The following is a 21,897-nucleotide window of genomic DNA, read 5'->3' as shown; positions in this document are numbered from 1 at the left end:
TTCTGGAGCTTTAGCTTTATTTCTGCAAGCCAGATGCATACACTGAATGAGATACAAGAGCTGCCATGGTAAAGACTTTTTTTAAGCATTGCAAGAGGTAAAACAGCAAAGCTTTCATCAGGCTGAAGTTTCATCTATCAGCCTCCAGGAAAAGACAGGAAGGAAAGGGAAAGGATGAGACAAGAGAAGGGTTGGAGTATTTGCCATCCATCTCAACAAAAAAATATTTTATTTTTCGTCAACCAAAGTAGCCACTAATTTTTCAATGGAACATTAAGGAAAGCCATTTTCTGTAACTTTAGAAAAATCAAATGATTGATGCAGCTCTTGGGAGCTTGACTAGAGAGAGCTGCTGCACATGACTCAAAAAAGGCCACTAGCTAAATCGGACGGTTTCTTTGACAGCAGCTACCAGAAAGCCCTACCAAACTCTTGGAGGAAAGTAGATACTTTCCTTTGGAGCTCTTCCCACTCGTTTCTGGGCACTAGATGCTGGAAGCCATGTGTGCCAGCTCCTACCATGACTCACAGGCACTAGTTAGATCACTTCACACGCTCAGGTCCTGTGTTGGACTACCAGATTCTGCAAGGAAAAAAATTAAAAAATAAAAATAAAAAATATCCCATTATTCCTCCGTCTGAGTCTGGGTTAGCACACAAGTGCTGCAGCTTTTAGAAACAAGGTCTGTGTGATTCTCTCTCTGAAAACAGGACAAAAACCACACCAGTGCCATGGTGATCTCAGGATAGGGTAGGACACACAAGCAAGACAGATCCATGGCATATTTCACTGTCCCTGACACTGAATCCAATTTTGCCTTCTATGACTCTAATACTCTTTGAAGTTTAGGCTGTTGCCTTTGCTGTGGTGTGCCCACCGCCTGGAGCCGAGGTGGGACTGGCAAGTTCCTGCAGCACAGTGGCTTCATCCTTCAGGCCTCCACAGGCCTTTCCGCTACAAAGTGGCTGACCACTGAGGTCTTCAGAAGACACTGAAGGACATCTGATCACTGTCCCGGGAAAACTCAGGACGCTTCAAAAGCACGGACAGGATGACATAGAGGTTTAGTTGAGATGTCATACAGTGAGAGCTGTAGAGACAGAGACATAAGTGGTGGGAGAAAAACTTGTTTCCTACCGAAAAAAAAAAAAAACTGCAAGCTCTAAAACATTATTCACTCAGCTCACTGACTCTTCTAGCTTCTTCCTCCTCCCTCCAATTTCAAAGGACATTCATCACAACATAAACAGCTGGGACACCAGCAAGCCACCAGCACCCTCTGCTCAGGCAGTTCCCCTAAGAGGAGCAGCTTTGAAGTTTCATGGGAAACACAGTAAGGCCGATCTTAGCAGCTCACAATTCACTCTTTTTTCAAAAAAAAAGAAACCCTGACAATTTTGAGGAAATGTCTAAAAGATAAGAAGCGAAAAAAGTAGGTGGCCATATGGCACGTACAAAGTGTTTCTGTAACAACTTTTTTTGATTAAAAGCTTACAGGAGACATCACGAAGGGATGCACAACTGCTCGAGCTGGCATGCCAATGACAGCCTTGGCATTTGCATGTTCTGATTTTAGCTATAAAAATGCAGCACTGCATTTAGCAGCTAGCTTTGTTTTGTTCAGACATAGTTTATAGTGCCATATCCCACTTTATAAGGCAAATATTTTAGTTAAATACTCTACCTTTGTAATAGCTGTGAAAACTTTTTCCAGGATAGCATTAGGTTGAGCTTTCTGTGGTCCGTTGGCTTGGACTTTAAGGCCTAAGGCACATGGTTTAGCAATGAACCTGTGAGAAACAGAAGAGTGAAAAAAGAAAGCAAGTGAAATCCTTCAGTTATTTACTTCATTACTGTTATCAATCAATGACATGTGATAAGTGAGTAAACATTATAACCCTGCCAACAAAAACAATACTTAGCCTTATAGCTCAAAAGCAAGCTCATACAGGCGATTACATTGCAAAATAAGTAACTTCACTTTGAAGGATGAAAGGAACTCCACGGAGCACATGAAACAGAGGGTTTTCTTTCATGTTGTGAAAAAAAGGGGATAGAACAAAAGCATGAGAGGAATGCCTCCTAGAGAAGCACCAACTAATGAAAAGCGCAGGGCAGCTTAGAGAGATAAAGAGCACATAGTATTCTCCTCCAAACAGAGCCTTCTTCGTAAATCAGTTTCCAGCGTAGCTACTGACACAGGACTCCTTTTGCACAGTGGAAATTCAAACAAGATCCTTAAAGGCAGCAAGCACTGAAGCTGCCCAGTCAATACAATTTTCTAAACCATTAAGTTTAAATGGTATTGAGCCATGCCTCAAAGACTTTGCTCTTCCTCTAAACTCCTCTGCTAAAATACGAAGCTGTCACAGATCCAAACTGCAATCCAGAAGTCCATCCAGTTTATAAACTGTGCGTCTCCGATATATTTTAGAGATGAATTACATAACTTATATTACATACACTCAAAGACGACCATTAAGTAAATTATTTCTAACTGTGAGTCCAACTCTGGAATCCCCATGAAAGGTACAAAATCTGTATAGGAATCACATTCATGTATGAACGCTATGAACTTCTGCCATCTTTGAATATGTAACTCTTGATTTCACTTAAAAGACTTCAGTTTCCTAAGACTTCATCTGCCAGCAGGGACCAAACCAGCACACTCAGTAGTTAAGTAGTTGTTGTTCCACGTTTATCCAGCTGAATGACCACAACCTCTTAAAAATCACAGAATTCTTATCCACATGCAAGCCCCATTTTAAGCACTGCTTTGAGCTACAAGTGCTGCTTCTGCTGTGTTTAAGACAAAACAGCTGATTAAAGAGAATTTAGTCCTAAGCAATGCTACCGTGCTAATAACAATAGCATTTGGTAAAGATAGATATGTGATGCCACTTGATGAAAGATGTTTTCCAAGGAAAAATTCTTGATACATTGATACTGTTCCCATATGAAAGCCAATCCTATAGCCTGAAATCATTTTGGTGGCTATTTGCAGGAGGGGATGGGAAGTCATACATCCAAAGATATGTGCCGTGTATCACTGAACTCACTCTTTGATCCTTCTGTGTTATAAGAGAAAAAAAATCCTAACTTACTACACTCTGTAAAAGCTTGGTTACAAGCCGGATCGGATTGCAACCATAGTGCTATCTCCCTGGCATCAACCAAATCAATGGTACTGCATCAGGTGTAAATTCCCTGCTTTTGGGTTAAGAGCTTTGACAATACCACCTTCACTGCTGAGCTTGAGCAGAAAGCAGTCCAGTTTTCTGCTGATGAAACAGAAGCATATAAGCTCGGTACATGTTATATGTAAATACACTGTAATTTAGCTACACTGGAAACTTTCGTATTACTTAAGGTCACAAGCAGCAAGAATTGTATTCTCTAGTTCAACATAGACTTGTAAAGTCAGTCTCCTCTGAAGTAGGACTTGATTTGGTGGGGCTTTTTGTTTGTTTGGGGGGTGTATGGTTTTTTGTTTGGTTGGTTGGTGTTTTGGTTTGGGGGGTGTGTGTGTTGTTTTTTGTTGGTTTGGTTTTGTTTGTTTGTTTTCCACACACATATATCCTTCAACTTTTGTTTTGCTTTTCTCCTTCTGCTGAGTGAAGGAATGAGATAGCCATGATATAAGTCCAATAGAAAGGCAATTCCCTAAACATGATAATTTAAAAGGAAAAAAAAAAAAACACACAAGAACATTTAATTTGGTAAAGTCAAAAGCAGATTAAAAAGTCCCAGCTAGAAAAATTTCACAAGGAGCAATTCCAACACGCTTCATGCTGAGCTGATCTTCATTTAAATGTAAGCAAACCAGCCGGGTTTGCTTAAATGCCATTCTTAAAATGACATGTCTTGCTAATGAACAACCTGGATAAATCCAGAACAAAGCACAGATACAGCGTTTGTCTAGATTTTAAAAAGAGAATTGTAGTATTGATGTTATACCCATTACCTAAATTTTCTGCTTCAATCTGGTATTTTCTAAACAGGAATATAATTTTTTTTTCCTTTGCTGCTTATGATTTGCATGTGCACCGGAGGAATGGGCACGTGACCCAAACAAGAGCTCGTCAAAGGACAGCAAAGCACAGTAAGGACACGTACAGGGCACACAGCTGCAAGACACAGGATGACCTTGGCCAGCTATGTCAGGGAGGAAGGAACAGGGAAAGTTTAAAAAACAAAGAAAACAAAACAACAAAAAACCACAACACACTCTCCTGATATGCTGTTGTTTGTATGTGTTGACTTTCTCCACTTTTGAAAAAAAGCTTTAAAAAAATCCCCTCAAGGGACTGTTAATTCCTACTAGGACACTTACGGGAAATAAAGCAATTTTAAGAGAAACATTTTATATACCTGCAGTACCGAGCAGGTCTGACCACCAATTCAAGTGTGCATGAGCCATGTCCATGTGATTGCCTTTGGCGGAATTGATAAAATTTGAGAGATTTTTTTAAATTTTCATAAAAAACTTAGCAAGTTCAAGCTATACTTTGCAGTATAAAAATCGTTTTTCAAGGTTAAAATAGAATTTTAAAGTAGAACTTAATCAATACGATCCCAAATGTCACACCAGGTGCCATAAAAAGCATCATTAACAATTTTCACCAATAGTTTTCTGTAATAACGTAAATAGATTCATAAGTAAACAAAGTGGAATTAATGTTTGATACACGTACAAACTATGAGCGTTTCACCAAATGTTGCACTTCTTAACAGCACTATTCATTTTTTCCATTTCTGGTAGTGCTGTGGTATTCAATTCCCTAAGCAGTCTTACTGAAACCCATGGGACTATTGCATAAGGTACTGCAATTAAGAGGGAAAAACTATTGTGCAAGAGTAAGGACAGCAGAATTGAGTATATTGCCATCTTTTCTCTTTAAAACATGTAAATCTGAACAAACACCACACTAATATCTCTTTTTCAATGGATTCCAGTACAGCTGAATTGAAAGCTGGCATTCAATTACACAAAAATTAAAGGACAAGCATTTTTTGCCAAATGCAGCCCCATCTATTCTGGATCTAGACATGAAAGACCAACGTAAACAAGGGAATTAAACTCAGAATTCAAGAATGTTTTTAGAGGCAGCTTCCTCATTCACAATCTAAAGGCACATTTAAAAACAAAACCAAACTAAAAGCCCACAGCCAGCCAGTTCAAACAACGTGGGTTACTGCAGAGCATCCGAGTGGAAAACATCCAAAGAAGACGAGCATTTCCGAGTGTCCCATACCCTCCAAAGGCAGGCATTGGTTTGCATCTTGGATCCTGTCTGGTTTTCTCAAATCGATTACTTATAATAGTGACAGCAAGGTCTCATACTCCACCCCAAACTCAGAGATTAGATTTTCTCTACAAAGTGGTCGAGAAACCCTTTGCAAAACGATCCCCCATCTCCCCTAGAGCATAAAAAGAAGGCCCACTTCACCAGAATTATGTAATTTTCATCAAGAACAAGTACCATTTTGGGTTTCCCACCTGCCCTTTAACAAATGCCAACTAGACAAAGACAGCCAGTATTAAAACAGATGAATAAGCAGAAAAAGAAGTAAAAAAAAACAAAAAACACAAAACAATAAAAAACCCACAAACAAAACAAAACAAAAACCCAACAACAAACACCCCCCCCCCGCAACCAAACCTAAAAATTAACTTTGCCCTGATGGAGGAAGGTAAAAGGCCGGTTGGGCACCACTTGCTCTTTGCAGCAATGACAGCTTGCGCGGTGCTGCGTAGAGACAGGCGAGTATCCCATCCGGCCACCAAACACTGGGAAAACAAAACCCCAAACCTGCAGGCTCTTCAGAAGCCATTCCCACCACTGCACACTAGATGTCTAATTCCTCACATTCATAAAGCTACGGTTTAAAAATATGCTGGTTCCACTTTCTGGGCACTCCACACCCTGTAAAAGTTTCTCTTTTGAAATACAAACAGGCCAGACCCACAATGAGCACAAACCATCCTGAGCCCATCAACTTGAAACATAACTGCAGTATCACTGATAAAATAATCTCTAATAAAAAAGTAAGGAAAACACCCCCAGTGACTCACAGAGCTCTTACTGTTCTCCTTTACTGGCTATTTGAGCCTTACTAATTAATTACCATGTAACCCTTTTAGTTTACCGCTTTTCATCTTGACAAATTACATCATTTTAATCCCAGAATTAACTAGAAATGTTAACGTTGACCCTCATAATCCTTGGAGGCTGATGTTCATTAGCACTAGGCAAAGCCTGCATTAAATAAATATTTTTTTTTAAAGTATCACATGAAGGAGGAAGAGAAAAGGATTTTTTAATTTTTTTTTTTTTTAACAATTCCCTGGATTTCTACAAATGAAACAGTCCTACTCATGACATGTAATCTTTGCCCTGAGTCTGGCCAGAAAATAATACATAGCAACTCTTTAGTCATCTGAGGCACTAGAAATACGCCTATAGCATGTGAATATAGCGTTTCCATACCAGCAGGTCATCTGCCATTTCTGAGCTGACCAGAGCGGCTGCCCTTTAGCAAATCCATTAGCGGCTTTGAAGATGCTCAAACCACCACAGAGCCCACAACAGGTAAATAGGGATTACAGTTGGGTTTTTTTAAACAGCCTAAAAGGTCTGCAAGGATTAAGGCTTTCCAAACAGGGCCAAAAAAACCAAATAATACATTAAGCTAGCAGGGCTAATTAATATTTGATTCCTGTAATTAAATATGCTTTAAAAGAAAATACTCAATGGCTTGTACTAACCTTTTAATTTAAGAAATACCAGTCTTAACATAATTGACAATGTTAGCTGGCAAGTGATAGACGTTAACCAGTTCAAAGCGGGTTTGGATTCCTTTCCATGCCCTTTGAAGTGATAAAATTGTACTACTTTGCAATGCTTATCTATCAAGTGTCTCTATTCTATTTAGAAATTCACTTCATCTCACCAAAATTCTCTCTACAACAGGACAGCAAGAATCCAGAAATTGAAAACCATAAACCTTCCTCCATTTTTACTGAGGCAAATAAGCAAAGAAAAAAACAAATAAAACGAACACCCAACAACAACAAAATAAATAAAAAACCAAACCCCCACAGCTCTCTCCCCTCTCAAACTCAAACCCCATGAGCTGATAAGAAAGGGGACCAGGAATGGGAAAACAATAGATTGAATGAACAAAAGTCTGCTATAGATTTTCCTATACTGTCCTAATATAATCTGCAATAAAAGCTACTGAACTCATATCCAATTATTTTTACAAAAGGATAAGGACAAGATTATTCATTCAAGAGAACCTAAATCAAGACAAGGTTCCTTGATGTAGGCAAAAAAAGGGTGTTTTACACTTCTGTATTTACAACTGGCATACCTAAAATAAGTCACTATCGTGACAGACGGAGCTGGAAGAAGTCTTACTAAGCCCCAAACCCAGGAATAGCTGCCAACAAAATAAGCTTAGAATTTAATTTTTTTTTTATGTTTATGGACTTCCCCTATCAGATTTAATAAGTATTCCTGCCATTCACATGCAATATGTTTTAAATGTTGTTGTATGTCAAGAAGGTTTCTGAAATCTGTTAATTTTTTAATTAAAAACTTTCAAACTACGTGCACTGAGACAAGTGGCCTGTCGGCTCCTTGACCTCGAAATCTCTTCTGAGGATTGCAAGCAAAGACTGAATTCGTTTCAGCTTCTGACCTATTACTGTCATTTCCTAGTTTTGCATCAACTTTCTTGTTCCTCCTAAGTCTTCTTAAAGCAATGGCTTTTTCCACCTAGATATAACACATTTTAATGGCTAAGAGGCTCTTTTTTCCACAAATTAAAAACCTTTTAGGTTTTTAAGGAAAAACCTTTTTTCCTTGACATGTTTCAAGCACAGAAAGCTTCTTCCCCCACTTAAATAACTTTGTGTCCAACTTCACTATGTAAGCCTACTCGCAAATTTTCATCGGTGCAAGATAGAAAAGCTAAGCTAGTGCTTTTCTTCTTTTAAAATGTTTGTTGATCACAGTTTGAACCATTCCCTTTGTTTCATTTTTATTAAAAGTCGGTCATATTATGGACCAACAGAGAGAACTAATGGCCTCTTATTACAGTCAAAAACTTAAGAAGCCCATCCATGCCCTGACCAACAGTCTATTTTCTGGGAAGGTACCTCAGCCTGGCACAAAGCATCTGCACAAGATCACCCTGGAGACAGCTCCTACATGATCCATGCTAACAGATCAAAAATTTCATTAACCCATCAGGCAGAATCCTGGCTACAAAGTCCCCATAAACACTGAGAACGTGCATTTGTGCTTTAGCCTTTCACATCCACAAAGATATTTGAGTTATTTGCTTGCTGGTGCACAATGGGAGTTTGAATTTCCCCTTCCTGTTCTGAGGATGCATCTAAGTGGAGAAATTGGAGAAAAATCCATTGAATGTGAAGTGTGCAGAGCACCTCTAGGTCATCTCCAACTACAATGAACTCTAGTTTAAACTAAGTGGTATAGTCTGATTACATACATACAAGATCTCTGTGAACCTGGTAAGAACTCTCACTCGGATACAGGCATAGTTCAAGTGGTGCTTGCATAAAAGGCTGCTTATATTGCTCACATCAGCCAACTGCAAGTACCATAACAAAACAAAACGCTATTCATGTAAATTAGGCACATCTGTATCCTATCAGTATATTTGCAAATACGAGGGAAGGCAGTTAGAACCAGCAAAAATTCTTCTCTGTGCTAAAGAGGTGCCCGGTTTGGTTTTAAAGACTCTGTCTCCCTTTTTGAAAAACCGTTGCAGAACAGTTTTCCCAGCTCTTCATGCTCTCTAAACACAGATTGTTCCAGGGATTTATGATTACAATTGTCTAACTTGTTGAGCATTGCTTGCTGGTTTTAAACAGAAACAATATAAATTTGCTCTAACTACAAGGATGAGTGAAAGCAGAAGAGGCTTGTTTCTGAGCAGATGCTCAACAGATTTACTGTCATGACACACAAAACAATTGCTGAATCTGTTTTGTTATTTTTGTATAGCTGACCTACTTAATTCAGAAGTTAATCCTACAACTAATTAAAAAAGAGGAAAAATCTTAGCAGTCCTAGGACAAATTCAGCAGATAACTAAGGGTAATCAATTCATTATACCTCTCGCAGCACTGATTTTGGCTTTTGTTTCCTAACACCTTCTGCTACAGAAGAACCACCAGGATAAAATGTCTGAAGCACAGGCAGGGGTCTAATCCAGTTAACCCCATCCAGTAACTATACAGGAATGTTAACTTCACTGAAATTTGTTGGCTGTGCTGGGAAATTGGTCACAACTCGCCCAATGAAACCATACAAAGGTAAGAACCTGCCTGCCCAAGTAAGAAGCCCAGCACACGACTCTGTACGTCAGCAAGAGCCTTCTGCTGCTGAATATCATGATTGCTTCCTCAGAGGGCCGCGCGCAGGAGAGCTCAGAGCCAACCCTTTCAGAGGGGACCTACTCCCAACCCTCTTGAAATGACTTCAGAAAAGCACACCTATGCATCTGCCTTTCATCTGAGAGGTCTAATGCTTTTCCTTCTCTTCTTGTGAAGAGATGCATTAGCTGTTATTTCCACACCAGCATCATTATCCCATCTCTGTCACCAAATTATACAAACTAAGCACTATACTGTGGAACTGACATGTGTTTCTAAAAAATAAAAGCTAAGCATCTTGCGTGAGAATTCAGCTTACTGAATTAGTGAGGTTTTGTCTTTCTTTGGCTCTAATTATTATACAGCATTTACACTCACTAGAAGGGGAAAAAAATTGCCGGAAAATCAGTACTTTGGGGCATGGAGTCTTTTTTTCAAGGTTTTGAAAGCTTCTTGTTAATCTTTTGACCTGAGAAGCCTTTCCAACAGACATACACATTTTTGACCTCCACTTCTACAAAGTATTCTAAGTTTCATTAAAAGCCTTAAAAAAAAACCCTGCAAAACCAACCAACAAAAAAACCCAACCACAATAAAACCAAAGAAAAACCAACCCACACATCAATCACCAATGTCCTGCTACCTCTTAGACACAGCACTGGGAAGCTATCTGAAATCCTTTCTAACAAAGGGCATTGCTCATCCCTCATAACAAAAATCAAAGTACACCCCAAACTGGCAGCAGAAACTGCATCTATTACAATACTTGGACCTCAGGCAGCACGGCTGGCAGCAGCCTGCAGTGCCTCTGAGAGCCAGTGGAACAAGATGAGCCAGTGGCTCATCTAAAATAAGGAAGCACAATCCAATACTATATGAAGCGCAGGTATTTGCTAGGATCTAGCATGGGCAGAGCCATAGAAGCCAGTGGTGGCAGAAGCTGATGCATTGCTACATGTGGGCTCTACTGGGATTGCTCCATTGGCCAGATAGTCCTCTGGAATACCAGTTGCTAGGACTCAAGTACTGCCACAGCCCCTGTAACACTACAGCGCCACTCCCATGCAATTTCCTGCCTTTTGACAGAAAATATTCTTTCTTTTAATATATCGAAGATACATATAAAAGGCAGGATAAAGAATAGCACTTCACCTGTAACACCTAATGCAATAGGAGTACTGACATAGAAACATAGAATCATTTAGGTTGGAAAAGACCCTTGGGATCATCGAGTCCAACCATCAACCCCACTCTACAAAGTTCTCCCTTACACTATATCCCCCCTTGACACCACATCTAAACGACAAACACATTCAGGGATGGTGACTCCACCACCTCCCTGGGCAGCCTATTCCAGTGTCTGACCACTCTTTCTGTGAAGAATTTTTTCCTAATGTCCAGCCTAAACCTACCCTGCTGCAGCTTGAAGCCATTCCCTCTTGTTCTATCGCTAATTACCTGTGAGAAGAGACCAGCACCAATGTCTCTACAATGTCCTTTCAAGTAGTTGTAGAGAGTGATGAGGTCTCCCCTCAGCCTCCTCTTCCTCAGACTAAACAGTCCCAGCTCCTTCAATCGCTCCTCATAAGATTTATTCTCCAGGCCCTTCACCAGCTTCGTTGCCCCCCTCTGCACTTGCTCCAGCACCTCAATATCTCTCTCATATTGAGCCCATCTACACATATTGGCTGTATAAAACTGCTCCATCTCTGCTTGCAAGAGCAATTGCAAAAAGGTTTTAGTAATTTTTCAGCTGGGAAGGAAAATGCCCTATAAATTCAGCATATTGTCCTTGCAAAACAGCATTCAGCATCAAGTGTTTTTCATAAGTGGGATGCTATGTAAGTGAAAAATGGTTTTACACAGATCAGTTTTAGAGGAGAAAAATTTGGTCACAGTAATCTGCTTAGGGGCAACATGGGACTCAAGGGCTTCCATCCAACAGTATTTTCATATAATAGAAAGTTTCACTTTACTTAACAGTCTGTGAAAGGTAGCTGTGTTAAAAAACGGATTTAGTAGCTGTATTTTGGCTTGCAGGCTTACCTGTTAGTGCAGTGCTAATGCACACCAATTTAAATAAATAAAACAAATTATCCTCATCACTCAACAGCAGTATTATGAAATCCTTTGTCCTACAGAGTTACTCTTAAGTAACGCAACTCATATGACTGACCCAAACCATTCAATAACTGTAAAACTGTTTCTTTTTTTGCAGCTGGAACTCTCATATTTATATTGTTCTGCCCCTATTATTATTTTTTTTGACTGAACATACATGTCTAAGTCACATTTCCTCATTGTGCAAAGTCAAAAATAAGCCCTTTTTCCTGAGATTTTGCTCCAATCACAAAAAACTTGACCAGTAACATGTATTCGCCTTGAGCTACCTTTGCACGCCTGCTAGCTCCCATCATAAGCTGCAGCCAGACCCCAGTGATCAGGGCCCCAATTCCAGCCCCTGTTCACACATACTGCTAAAACCTTTCGCCTCACTGAGCCAGCAAACCTATTTAATCCTTTCTCTCGCAAGTGGAAAGGTTAGGGAGGAGCCTGTCTCAAGCTGTAGGTTAGTTCATAACAGAACTGACGGGAACAGAGGGTGTTGAGTCACTGATATGGGAATACCCCAGTGCAGCCTCTACCAGCAGCACTCTGGTTGCTTGTCCAATTAATAAGTTACTATGAAAATGGGACACAAACAAGGCCAGCAGCTAACAAACAGAAGTAGCCATGTTTTCCAAACATGGAAGCAATTTATTTCTTTTTAATTTTTTTTTTAATCTATATCCATGCATAACTTTCTAAGCATTTCAGTTTCTCCTGAAATTCTCTAAGACCGAAGAGCTGAAACTGGGAGGAACTGCATGCTCTCTCCAGAATAGCAACAAGAACTGCACAAACGTAGAGAAAGGTCACAAATAAATATTTTTGCAGCCAGCCATCTAATGTTTTCTTTCTTTGTAATGTCTAAAAATAAAGAGTTTAGTCACTCTGTAACTTTCCGAGTGCAGATGAGGCAGAGGGAGAAGGGAACGGAAGGGGAGATGCTCTCCAGTCCCCCCCACCTCACACACAGTGCCTCCTCTCAGCTGCCCTCCAGCAGTATCAGCAAGGCTGTAGAAGGTATGGATGATACAGTGCTGAAGGTTATCACTCTCACCCTTTTTGCACACAGTGAAATCAGGATACATGAGACAGGGTCAGTGGTAAAATTCAGGTCTCCAAAATTCTAGCCCACTGCTAAAGGTCAGTAGAGATAAAAATATTCTCCCAACTTTTAAAAAGCTGCAGCTTAGGGACTTTCTAGACCAAAAAAGGCATCTTTGCATGCAGCAGTCCCCAAAGAGCTGCCTCTCCCTCCCCAGGCTGCATTAGTAGCTCACTGAGCCCGTGTAAACCTTCGACACCCTGTGGCAGAGCTCCCCAGCGTAAATTCAGACTGTGTGAAGACAACCAACTCCCTTCGTTTGGAACTTGTTACCCACCAGTTTCATTTCTGGTCCTTTACTTCCTGCACTGGGTAAAAATGAACAGTCGATGCCAATGCATCCTTTCCCTGCCAGTCCTGACCCTATAGATTTGACTCCTACTCCATGCTGCCATCTCCTAAAATACAGAGTTGATGTGTACTGCTATTTCAGCACATCTGGGACAACCAAAGCGAAGAGCCAGCCGCAAAACATCTACATATGAAAAGACACATGGCCCAAATGGGATTAAATGCTGGACAGAGAAAAGGGCAGGAAGAAAGCACAGATAGAAAGGGAAGATCGACAATTTAATTTTTAAATCGCAGTAGGTCACCCTAATACAATGAGTCTGTTCTAACCCATCAGACCCTGCAGCATTATTTTATCTTTTACTTCAGTCATATTTTCAATATGTGGGCAAGGGGAAAAAATAAAAAATAAAAAATCGTGAGCAGTACCTGTGTCTACATTAAAACTGCAGCCAAAGCATACCATCCACTGGCCTCTTGGCACCTATACACTCTCTTAATGCAGCTCTCCTTCATCCACCAAGGCAGCTTCCAAGATGCCAAAAGAAGCTGCAGTTACCTGCCACTTGGACAAGACCCAAAAGTTGCTAAGTGGCTCAGAGCAACTGTCTAAAGATGTAAAAGCCTCAGCAATCATTTTGATAAATAACATAACTCTGCCCACTAGAAAGCCAATGCTACTCCTCCAGGCTCCTCTGTGGTAGTTCTTAGCCTAGTCATTAAGCGATAGCTCATGTCATTAATGTCCTCTTTTATTCCAATTTATTTTCCTTACTCTCATCTATTTACTACTAGGAGGCAAAAATAATGAAGGATGTAGTTAAAAATCCCTAGTGATCGCTCTAACAACAATCAGTACATCTGATACTGTTACAAAAGTATTATTACACAGAACGTTAACTGGACAGTTCAGCAATGCCTTCCTAGAAAGTATTAAGGTGTCTGAAGTGTTGAGAAACTATATTGCTCACACAGAACGAGAACTCATTGAGTTACGCTGGATTAGCATACATTTTTTGAAAGCAGAGAAGACAGAACATGCTTTATAGTCAATGGAACATTAAAAAATATTTAAGTCCTCAAAACGTTTCACTGCTTGTCTGGCTCAAGGACCCCTCCCTGCTGCCGTCCTCTGCAGGTTCTGCAACCCATCCCTAGGCAAGTGCAGGTGCTGCATGACCGGCAGTGCCCGAACCTCCACCCGTCTGCCACAAGTGTGTGTTTGCGTTTCAGCAAATGACCCGGCCTGCCTGCATGATTTGTAGGCGTGCTCTATTCCTGAGCATTGTCATCACGCTACCTGGGAGAGGCACAAACTTCAGGTCTTGAAAGAAGAGCACACACCACAAAATATTTAAATATTTGTAAGCTTCCTCTTTGCGTCCTCTTGGGAGTTTGGCTCCTCCACTGTGGGTGGGCTGTCATGGCACACGACAAGAGAGGATTTAACTACGTGCCTCGCTCTTACTGAGAAACCAGTACCTCTGGTGCAAACCCTATTTCTGCCCACATCAGGTGGCTGGACAAGTTTCAGGAACTTTCCTGCTCTGAGATGAAAGCTCATACTAAGTCTTTCCTCTGGTTTAGACTGTTTCCTTTGAAGAAGGAATAGGTCATGGATACCTCTCAGTAGGATGGCTGTATTTCTGTAAGTACTTGAAATAGGGATGGTTGGTTTGACTTGGAGGTAAAGCTTTCATTGCAAGAGCAAGGTCACAAAATCATCAAACCTTCTGAGGGAACTTTAAGATGAACCCATTTTCATCCTGGCTGGCAGGTACTAGTTACACAAGATGATCACAATGGTGTTCGTTCACTATATTTTTTTAATAGGTGTATGAGTGCATGTATATATGTACACAGAAACACGCACACATATATAAAGCATATGTAAAGGCATATATATTTACATATTTGTGTATATGTATGTGTTACATATGTGTGTGTATACACAATCAAACTTCAGCATATCGTCTGGCTACTCAACAACAAGAATTAGAGCCTTATTTCTTTCCAGACCCTTTACACGAACTCAGAACAAAACCCTGTTCCTAACTGGTAACAAAAATGTATTTACTCAATTTATTTGTAATTAGCTTCCGAGACAAAAAGATAACAAATACACATAGATATTCAGGAAACCTATTTCTGAAGACGCATGCAGCCAAATTACACAGTAGTTTATTTTGCCTATTTTATCCTTAAATTGAGATTACTTAAGAAGATAAGGATTGTTCAAAATTCACTGCTGGAATTTCCAGCTGGATACAGACAAGCTGGGAAAGGGCAGGTTCCCCTGAGCTGTCCCAACCTGCCTGGGCACAGCACCCTGAGCAGAGGCAGCCACCCTAAGTGTTCTTCACCCACCCTCGTCCCACCTTGCCACCTTTACTGCAGCCACAGAAGCAGCAGATTAGGGTTTTGAGAAACAGAAGACTATCGCTGCCCAGCTCCCCAGAAAAGTATTGAGTTTTCAGCTAGATCAGTGACCTGATCCAATTCACTCCATCAGCACAGCATCGCTAAACTGAGACATAAGCAAACCTGAGTGTGAACTTTCTAGAAGCTCAAGTTAAGCCATCACAGGATCACATTTGGATTCTGCTTTGGAAATCTGACTTTAGTATTTCTTAAAAAGTATTGTCTTCTGAGAAAGGGGATTAAAAATGCATATTATGCTACTTAGAATTCAAAAGAATTATTATGAAGTAGTTTTTCTGGAGGAATTGTTTCAGCAAAAGATTTTTAAAAATACCTATATGAATGCTCCCACCCAAAACCTTAAAAACCAGCTCAGATGGACCCCTTTTGAGAAGTAGTATCCACCTGCATTGTATGATCATGAAATACCACCCAGACTGATCAAAACATTCAAAGAAAAAAGCAACTAATTCTCAATAGCTCCCAAGCTTTCCTGTACATTTTTCACCTTCATCTTTCTATTCTATTTCAATTTTTTTCTAAATTTTCTTAATGCTTTCCTCTTTGATTGCCACCTCGGCAGGGTACTCTTTCGGAAAGGCAGAGAGGCGATATGGAAAGCAGCTGTGGCTCTGCACCGACAAGCGCCGAGCACGCAGCTCTACAGGTGAGCTTACTGACCCCCTGCGCACCTCACCATCTACTGGGGAGCCAGGGAAACCAGCGCCTGCCGGAACGCAGGGTATGCTGTGCTGTTTGAAATGCAGTGCCTTTGTTTTCTGCCTTCCACACTGAGGCTTTCCCAAGGCAAAACCCACCATTGCAGGCAAACAATTAGTCTTGCACACAAAATGCTCGTAACACAGCTGACAGGCATCTTATTGTACTCCTAATGCGCGATAAACAATTAGCGATCGGACAAAGCAGTGCAAGAACAAATCCTATTAACAAATAATAGGATTTTCTAGCAGATCACCCAAACACCACGTTGGAATCGACACCCTGGGTTGCTGCAGCCAGAAACGGCAGACAGGGAAGGGAGCCTTGTGGCACAACACATTGGTGAGCTGCATGCACGGCTGCCAGCCAGCCACAGGAGCTCACCACGTGAAAGCGATGCTGGTGCACCAGTTTTGACAGCAATTGAAAATGCTGCAGCATGTGTCAAACAAAAGAAAAGACATAATCTCATATCTGGGGTATCTGTGAATCCTTTACACCTTGGATCCATAAGCAAGTGTATTTTGTACATCAACACACACAAGAACCTGTTATAATTCTATTTTCTTTTAGCTCATTGCAAGATTTTTGTAAGCAACTTGCACACTCCAACTTCAAATGATCACACAAAGGACACCTGACTGAAACATGATTCCCTCCTAGTATTGGTATATAACTGCCCACATCTGTCAGCAGAGAGTTTAAAAATAAATTGAAATAAATTTGAGCAGGTGGGTATTTGAGGGACACTGTAACATTGTTCCCTAGTGGTTGCTATTAGATGCCATAAGAAAGTGATGCTGAAATGGTAACACAAGAGGTGGCTCTTTTTCTACTGGAGTTTGAAAAAAAGGAGACGACAAATTCCCAGTGCTGAAAACCAGGCAGAGCACTTACAAGTATTTTGTGACCTGCCAGGGCAGGTAAGATAATAATTACTTAAAACTTTTAAAGTGGCAAGTATTTGTTACTCCTTGTATTTCTGTTCCCCTAAACAGAAATACATAGCACCCCTATGCTATGTGCCTTCTCATCTCCTTAGCATAGTTAGAATTGTCTTATTTGTTTTCAACACACCACAGCGCATGCTGCTTGGGATAAAAGCAGCTTCTTCCGCACACCACAGCCACCACCACGTTAGAGAGGAACTGGAGGCTGCTCTGAATTGGTTTAGTACCTTCTATTAGAATATAAAACCAGGAACTAGAAACCAAAATTGGGAACACATATGAGTTATAATCAGGTCATTACAGCAGACTTTTACACAATTGTAGACCATGAGTTTTGATTTTTAAGTGGGAAGAAACATGATTCCTAAGATTGGTCATCAAGTAATTCTCACTTTGGAGTATAACCAAACAGTCAAAAGGAAAAACATTCTGCCTTTAAAATAAACTGTAACCAGGCAATGTGAGGGTACAGCCTGAGCAAAGAAGCAACGTGGATACTCCTGAAGGCACACGTTAATCCAGCCCAATCACCAAAACCCACCCAGCAGAACTTAGACACAAACATGCTGCTCCATTGGGGATCACCTCTTCCATAGGTCTTTCAGCTTGTCCCATTGCTCCAGGAACTGCAGTAAACTGAGCATTCTAGTGCGCATGGAGAATTACAAGACAGTTCAGTGGAAAAAGCACAAAAGCTATTTAGTATGGTAGTATCTAGTATGTTGGTCTGCAAACTCAAATGGAAGCAACAGCCAGTCTCTCACCCAGCTGGGTTAGAGATCAGCCACGTGTAATATTGCTGCACTTGAACTGTGGAGTGCTGTATGCTTGGCAAGAGGAGGAAGAAAGGAGGAGATGGAACAGGGTGGGGAAACACTCAGGTAGGAATCGCCGCAGGACTCATTTTGAAGACTTACCCACACAGCCTGTTTGCCCAGGCAAATACAAGCGTTTATAGCCCACCATATGCACTCTGCCAGTGTGCTGCTAAGACCCTCGCACTTCCCTGTCGCATACACTCCAAAACATTCAGCACGCACATCAGCTAACTATCTGCGCAGTGCTTGAACTGCGGCAAGGCTTTGCAAGCATTGAGAGCACTTGATAATTACCAACTTTATACAGAATTATAGATCAAACTCTGCCTTCCCCTGACAACAAATTAGACATGACATCTATATCCAGGATACATGAGGAAGTATCACAGCCCAAGACCATCGCTCACTTAGAGCGGGACTGGAAATGTCAAGCCAGCAAATATAATGCCTCAGAAGGATACTCGGAGCAGCTCCCATGAGCTGGCACCTCCTTTCAGTTCCTGGGCTGACAGTCACTTTCTTGACATGCATGTCAGTCATCGTCCTCTAGAGAAATGTTACTGACACAGCCTGGCTCCCAAAGAGCATGACCACTGCCTCCACGCCTATAGCCAGTAACACAAAGAAAAGCAAAAGTCTTCAGAATACCCAGAACTACGGTGTAATCACACATTTTACTTTAGAAGAGGAAATGGTGATGAAATGTCCTGCCATCTGTTTTAGTAGCAAATACTACCTACAGCTCAAACTACATACATTTACTCCACTGCAAGATCAGCTTCTACCTACAGGGATATCTTTTCAGCTTCAGAGAAAACCACTTGCAAAATGAAGGAGATATGGAAGAAGGAGGACTGAGGAATGCTGTTACACCAAGGTCACAGCAGCATGCAGAAACTATTCTTTTCCAGGCCTAAAGCAGGTGAATATTGTTGAGTCACACATACAGGCCAGCTAAAGAGAGAGACAACCTCTGACTAGTTCCCAGGAAGGCTACAGAACCTCCCCTGGTCTGAACACCATCTTTGCTTTGCTCATTCTCCATCACTGTGGCCTGCTCCTTGCCAGCTGAGAGCTGGAAACTCTTGCCCTCTTCAAGAGCCTCTCCAGCTGGTGAGAACCAACACTGGAGCCACAGCCAGTGCCGTAAGGGAGCCAAGTTCATGAGCAAACAGTGAGAAACTGCAAAGCTACATGAAGCTGTGCTCCAGTGCCACTGCCTGCAGCACAATCAAAGAGAGCTTCAGGTCAGGGAGGGTAGGAGGCCAGGGTGGAACCAGCAAGGAGGGGTTTAAGCTGTCTGCTGATGCAGTTCCAGATACCTCTCAGAGCAGATTCAGAAACAGAAGTCAGTTCCCTGGCTTTCAGTTGGGTATGGTTTTCCTGTAGCAGATGCAAGTGATTCAAGAACAAAACCAGTTATTAAAGAACAGAACAGGTAAAACCCTCATCGGTCAATGACAGAGCCCTGTGCTTCAGTTAACAAATGGCTCTAGAAGGAAACCTCCCTGTGATCAAATTTCAGAAGACAAACTTTATACACATACATACTCAGTGACTGAATATCCCCCTTCAGATGTCTGCTGTAATGCTTAGCCAGAGCATCTGGAGGGTCAAAGCACTGGTTGTCAGCCTGTCATGAATCCTCAAGCTGTTACAGTATTTGGTACTAATCCCTGGTCCTTCACTGCTAAGTAAGGGAAGAAAAATAAACAAACAAGCAAACCAAGCAAAGGCCAGGATTACTTGATATAAATAGAAATAAGAAGGCAAAACGATTGGCTTAGAGATGTTACCAAAACTTTAAAAAAAAAAAAAAAAAAGGTCTTTCAACCTTGTTTAGTTTGTGCGCAAAGCAGCATCACAACAACTTCTGCACAAGATGAAGAGTGATTGTATTTCACACACTTTGTAATACTGCAGGCAGTGCAGGCAGGATGAAAAAACCAGCATGTTATGTCACACAGGTATCAAATACACAGAAAGGAGAATGATGGAGGGTCAGGGCAGAAAGCAGAAAACCCCACAGCAATTCCCTTACCTCCGTTACTTCCTCACCGTACATGCACGTTTCCATGACACTATACAACAGTGACAAAACTTTACATTCTAACCCACCAAATTTGAACATTCAAAACAAATGCAGCTGTTCATGCAGGGAACAAAAATAAATAAATAAAAGCTCTTCTAAAGAGGCAGATTTATAACCGAATCTGTCTGCAAAGCCATGCAGATTGAAAAAACTAGGTCAAATCTTTTGCTAGTCAACCTCACTGCTATTCCTCCCCAGCCCTCCTCCCCCTTAGCTTTCAGTAAGTATTGAAGAAATCGGTTAATGAGAATGCAACAGGCTTGTCACAGAGGTCTCAAATTACTTTGCCTGGTACATAACAGGGGGGTCATCTATGCAACTGCAGATGGAAGGGGGGAAAAATTAAATTGTTATAGTCTTTCCAATTTGCAAATCCTAATCCTAGAGCGTATGTACCCAATGCTACTAGGGTCCATCAGCAGCCAAACAGCAGACACTGAAAACTAAACCAGGAGAGTGTGGGGCAAGAGGCAGACAAAGATATGCTAGGAAGAGGCAAAACCTGAGGAATTGCTGTGCTTTCACTTTTGCTGTGCTTGCAGCAAAAACACTATAGCATCTGCTGCTTTTAATGACATCTTGCTAGTGTATTTTCTACAGCTTCGTGAGTGAACAGTTTTAGAAACCTCATAAATATCTCCATTTTGACACTAAATTTCCAAACAGTAACTGTAATACTAGTTTTTATATCTACTAGTCACCCTGTTTATGTTTTAAATAATTATCTTTTAGGAGAAAAAGGGCTCACATACTGCAATTCATATATTCAATTTCACAAAGGCATTAAATGTTTTTTTAATTCTTCTGAAAATGTTGGGACCGAGTCAGTCCAATTTCAGCTTACTCATTTTTATTCATTTCTCGCCTGCTGTTGCACAGACAGAAGGCGCTCTGTTTCACCATTTAAAAAAAAAAAAAAAAAAGAGATACGCAATTCTGTATCAGCCAAGCACTAAAACAAATGACTCTCAAATTCCATTTCCACCACACACAATATGCTGCCTGACAAGTTACTGCAAGAAGGCAAAGAAATCAACTTCCTGACTTACTGCAGTGATGGCCAACCTAACTGGTTTGACAAGCCGCATACCACAACCCTCAGATGGTTGAGTGCCACAAGATGTTACACTGACAGCTGAAGGCTGGGGTAATGCTAGGGTCCCCCTCAGGCTGGGTGGGGGAACAAGTCCTGATTCTTAATGGCAAGCGCCTCCTCTGACGATGAGGTGACAGTGGCCTGCTCGTGTTGCTGCCTCCCCTGCGAGGAGGACTGGGATACCTGCTTACAAGCAGCCAAGGGACTTCAGTGGTGGGAAAGGAGTGCTGGGGGCATGGGGGGTGCGTGCTGCTGTTAGGCAGGACTGTCTCATTCATTTGCTTTGATGGAAAATAAAAGCCATTGTGGAATGTGACCCTTGCAGATCTGGCTGGCAAAATACACAATGAGTCTCAAGCCATTTTAGCCCAACAATTGTAATAATTTCTCTTTCCGTATTGGTGCTCAGCGGAGCTTCTATATGCTAGTAAAGCCTTTTTTGCTCACCAGTAAACCCAGGACTATCACAGACCACCCATAAAAGCCATTTGGAGCACAGTATATAGCTTAGCAGCAGACTACACAGAATGCATCCTAAATTCAAGAATGTGCATGGGGAGCCTTTGTCTTTGATGTTTCTTTACCTTCACCCTTCCTGCCTTTGGCTAAATTCCTTTGAAGCCAAGGCTATGCTACACATAACTCATCTAAATCAGCCCCATCTGGCTTTTTTTTCTGAGCTGGATCTTATCTATAGCAGTCACTGTTGAACTTTCAGAGTCTCAGATAATTTTTCACCCTTAACTCAGCATGCCATAAACAATTATTGGCTCAGTAACCTAGATAAACAGCTATGGAAATCCTGAGGAAGAGGTTTGGGGGTTTCTTATTGGTTGGTTTGTTGGTTTTTATTTGTTTCATTTGGGTTTTTTGACACTGACACAT

The 21,897-nt window shown here is 41.2% G+C and overlaps 1 protein-coding gene across 2 annotated transcripts in view; it reads right to left on the bottom strand.

Moving 5' to 3' along the window:
• Positions 1 to 21,897, bottom strand: part of CERS6 (ceramide synthase 6) — a 134,815-nt gene that overhangs the window by 93,800 nt on the left and 19,118 nt on the right. For both annotated transcript variants that reach the window (XM_063341842.1, XM_063341843.1), the window contains one exon: positions 1,686 to 1,791. In XM_063341842.1, the coding sequence (XP_063197912.1) occupies positions 1,686 to 1,791 (106 nt within the window). The remainder of the gene's footprint in view (positions 1 to 1,685; positions 1,792 to 21,897) is intronic.

Source organism: Chroicocephalus ridibundus, chromosome 7 (assembly GCF_963924245.1).
Source record: "Chroicocephalus ridibundus chromosome 7, bChrRid1.1, whole genome shotgun sequence".
Lineage (NCBI taxonomy): Eukaryota > Metazoa > Chordata > Aves > Charadriiformes > Laridae > Chroicocephalus > Chroicocephalus ridibundus.
The sequence above is the reverse complement of the archived record's forward strand: the minus strand, read 5'-3'. Positions and strand labels throughout refer to the sequence as shown.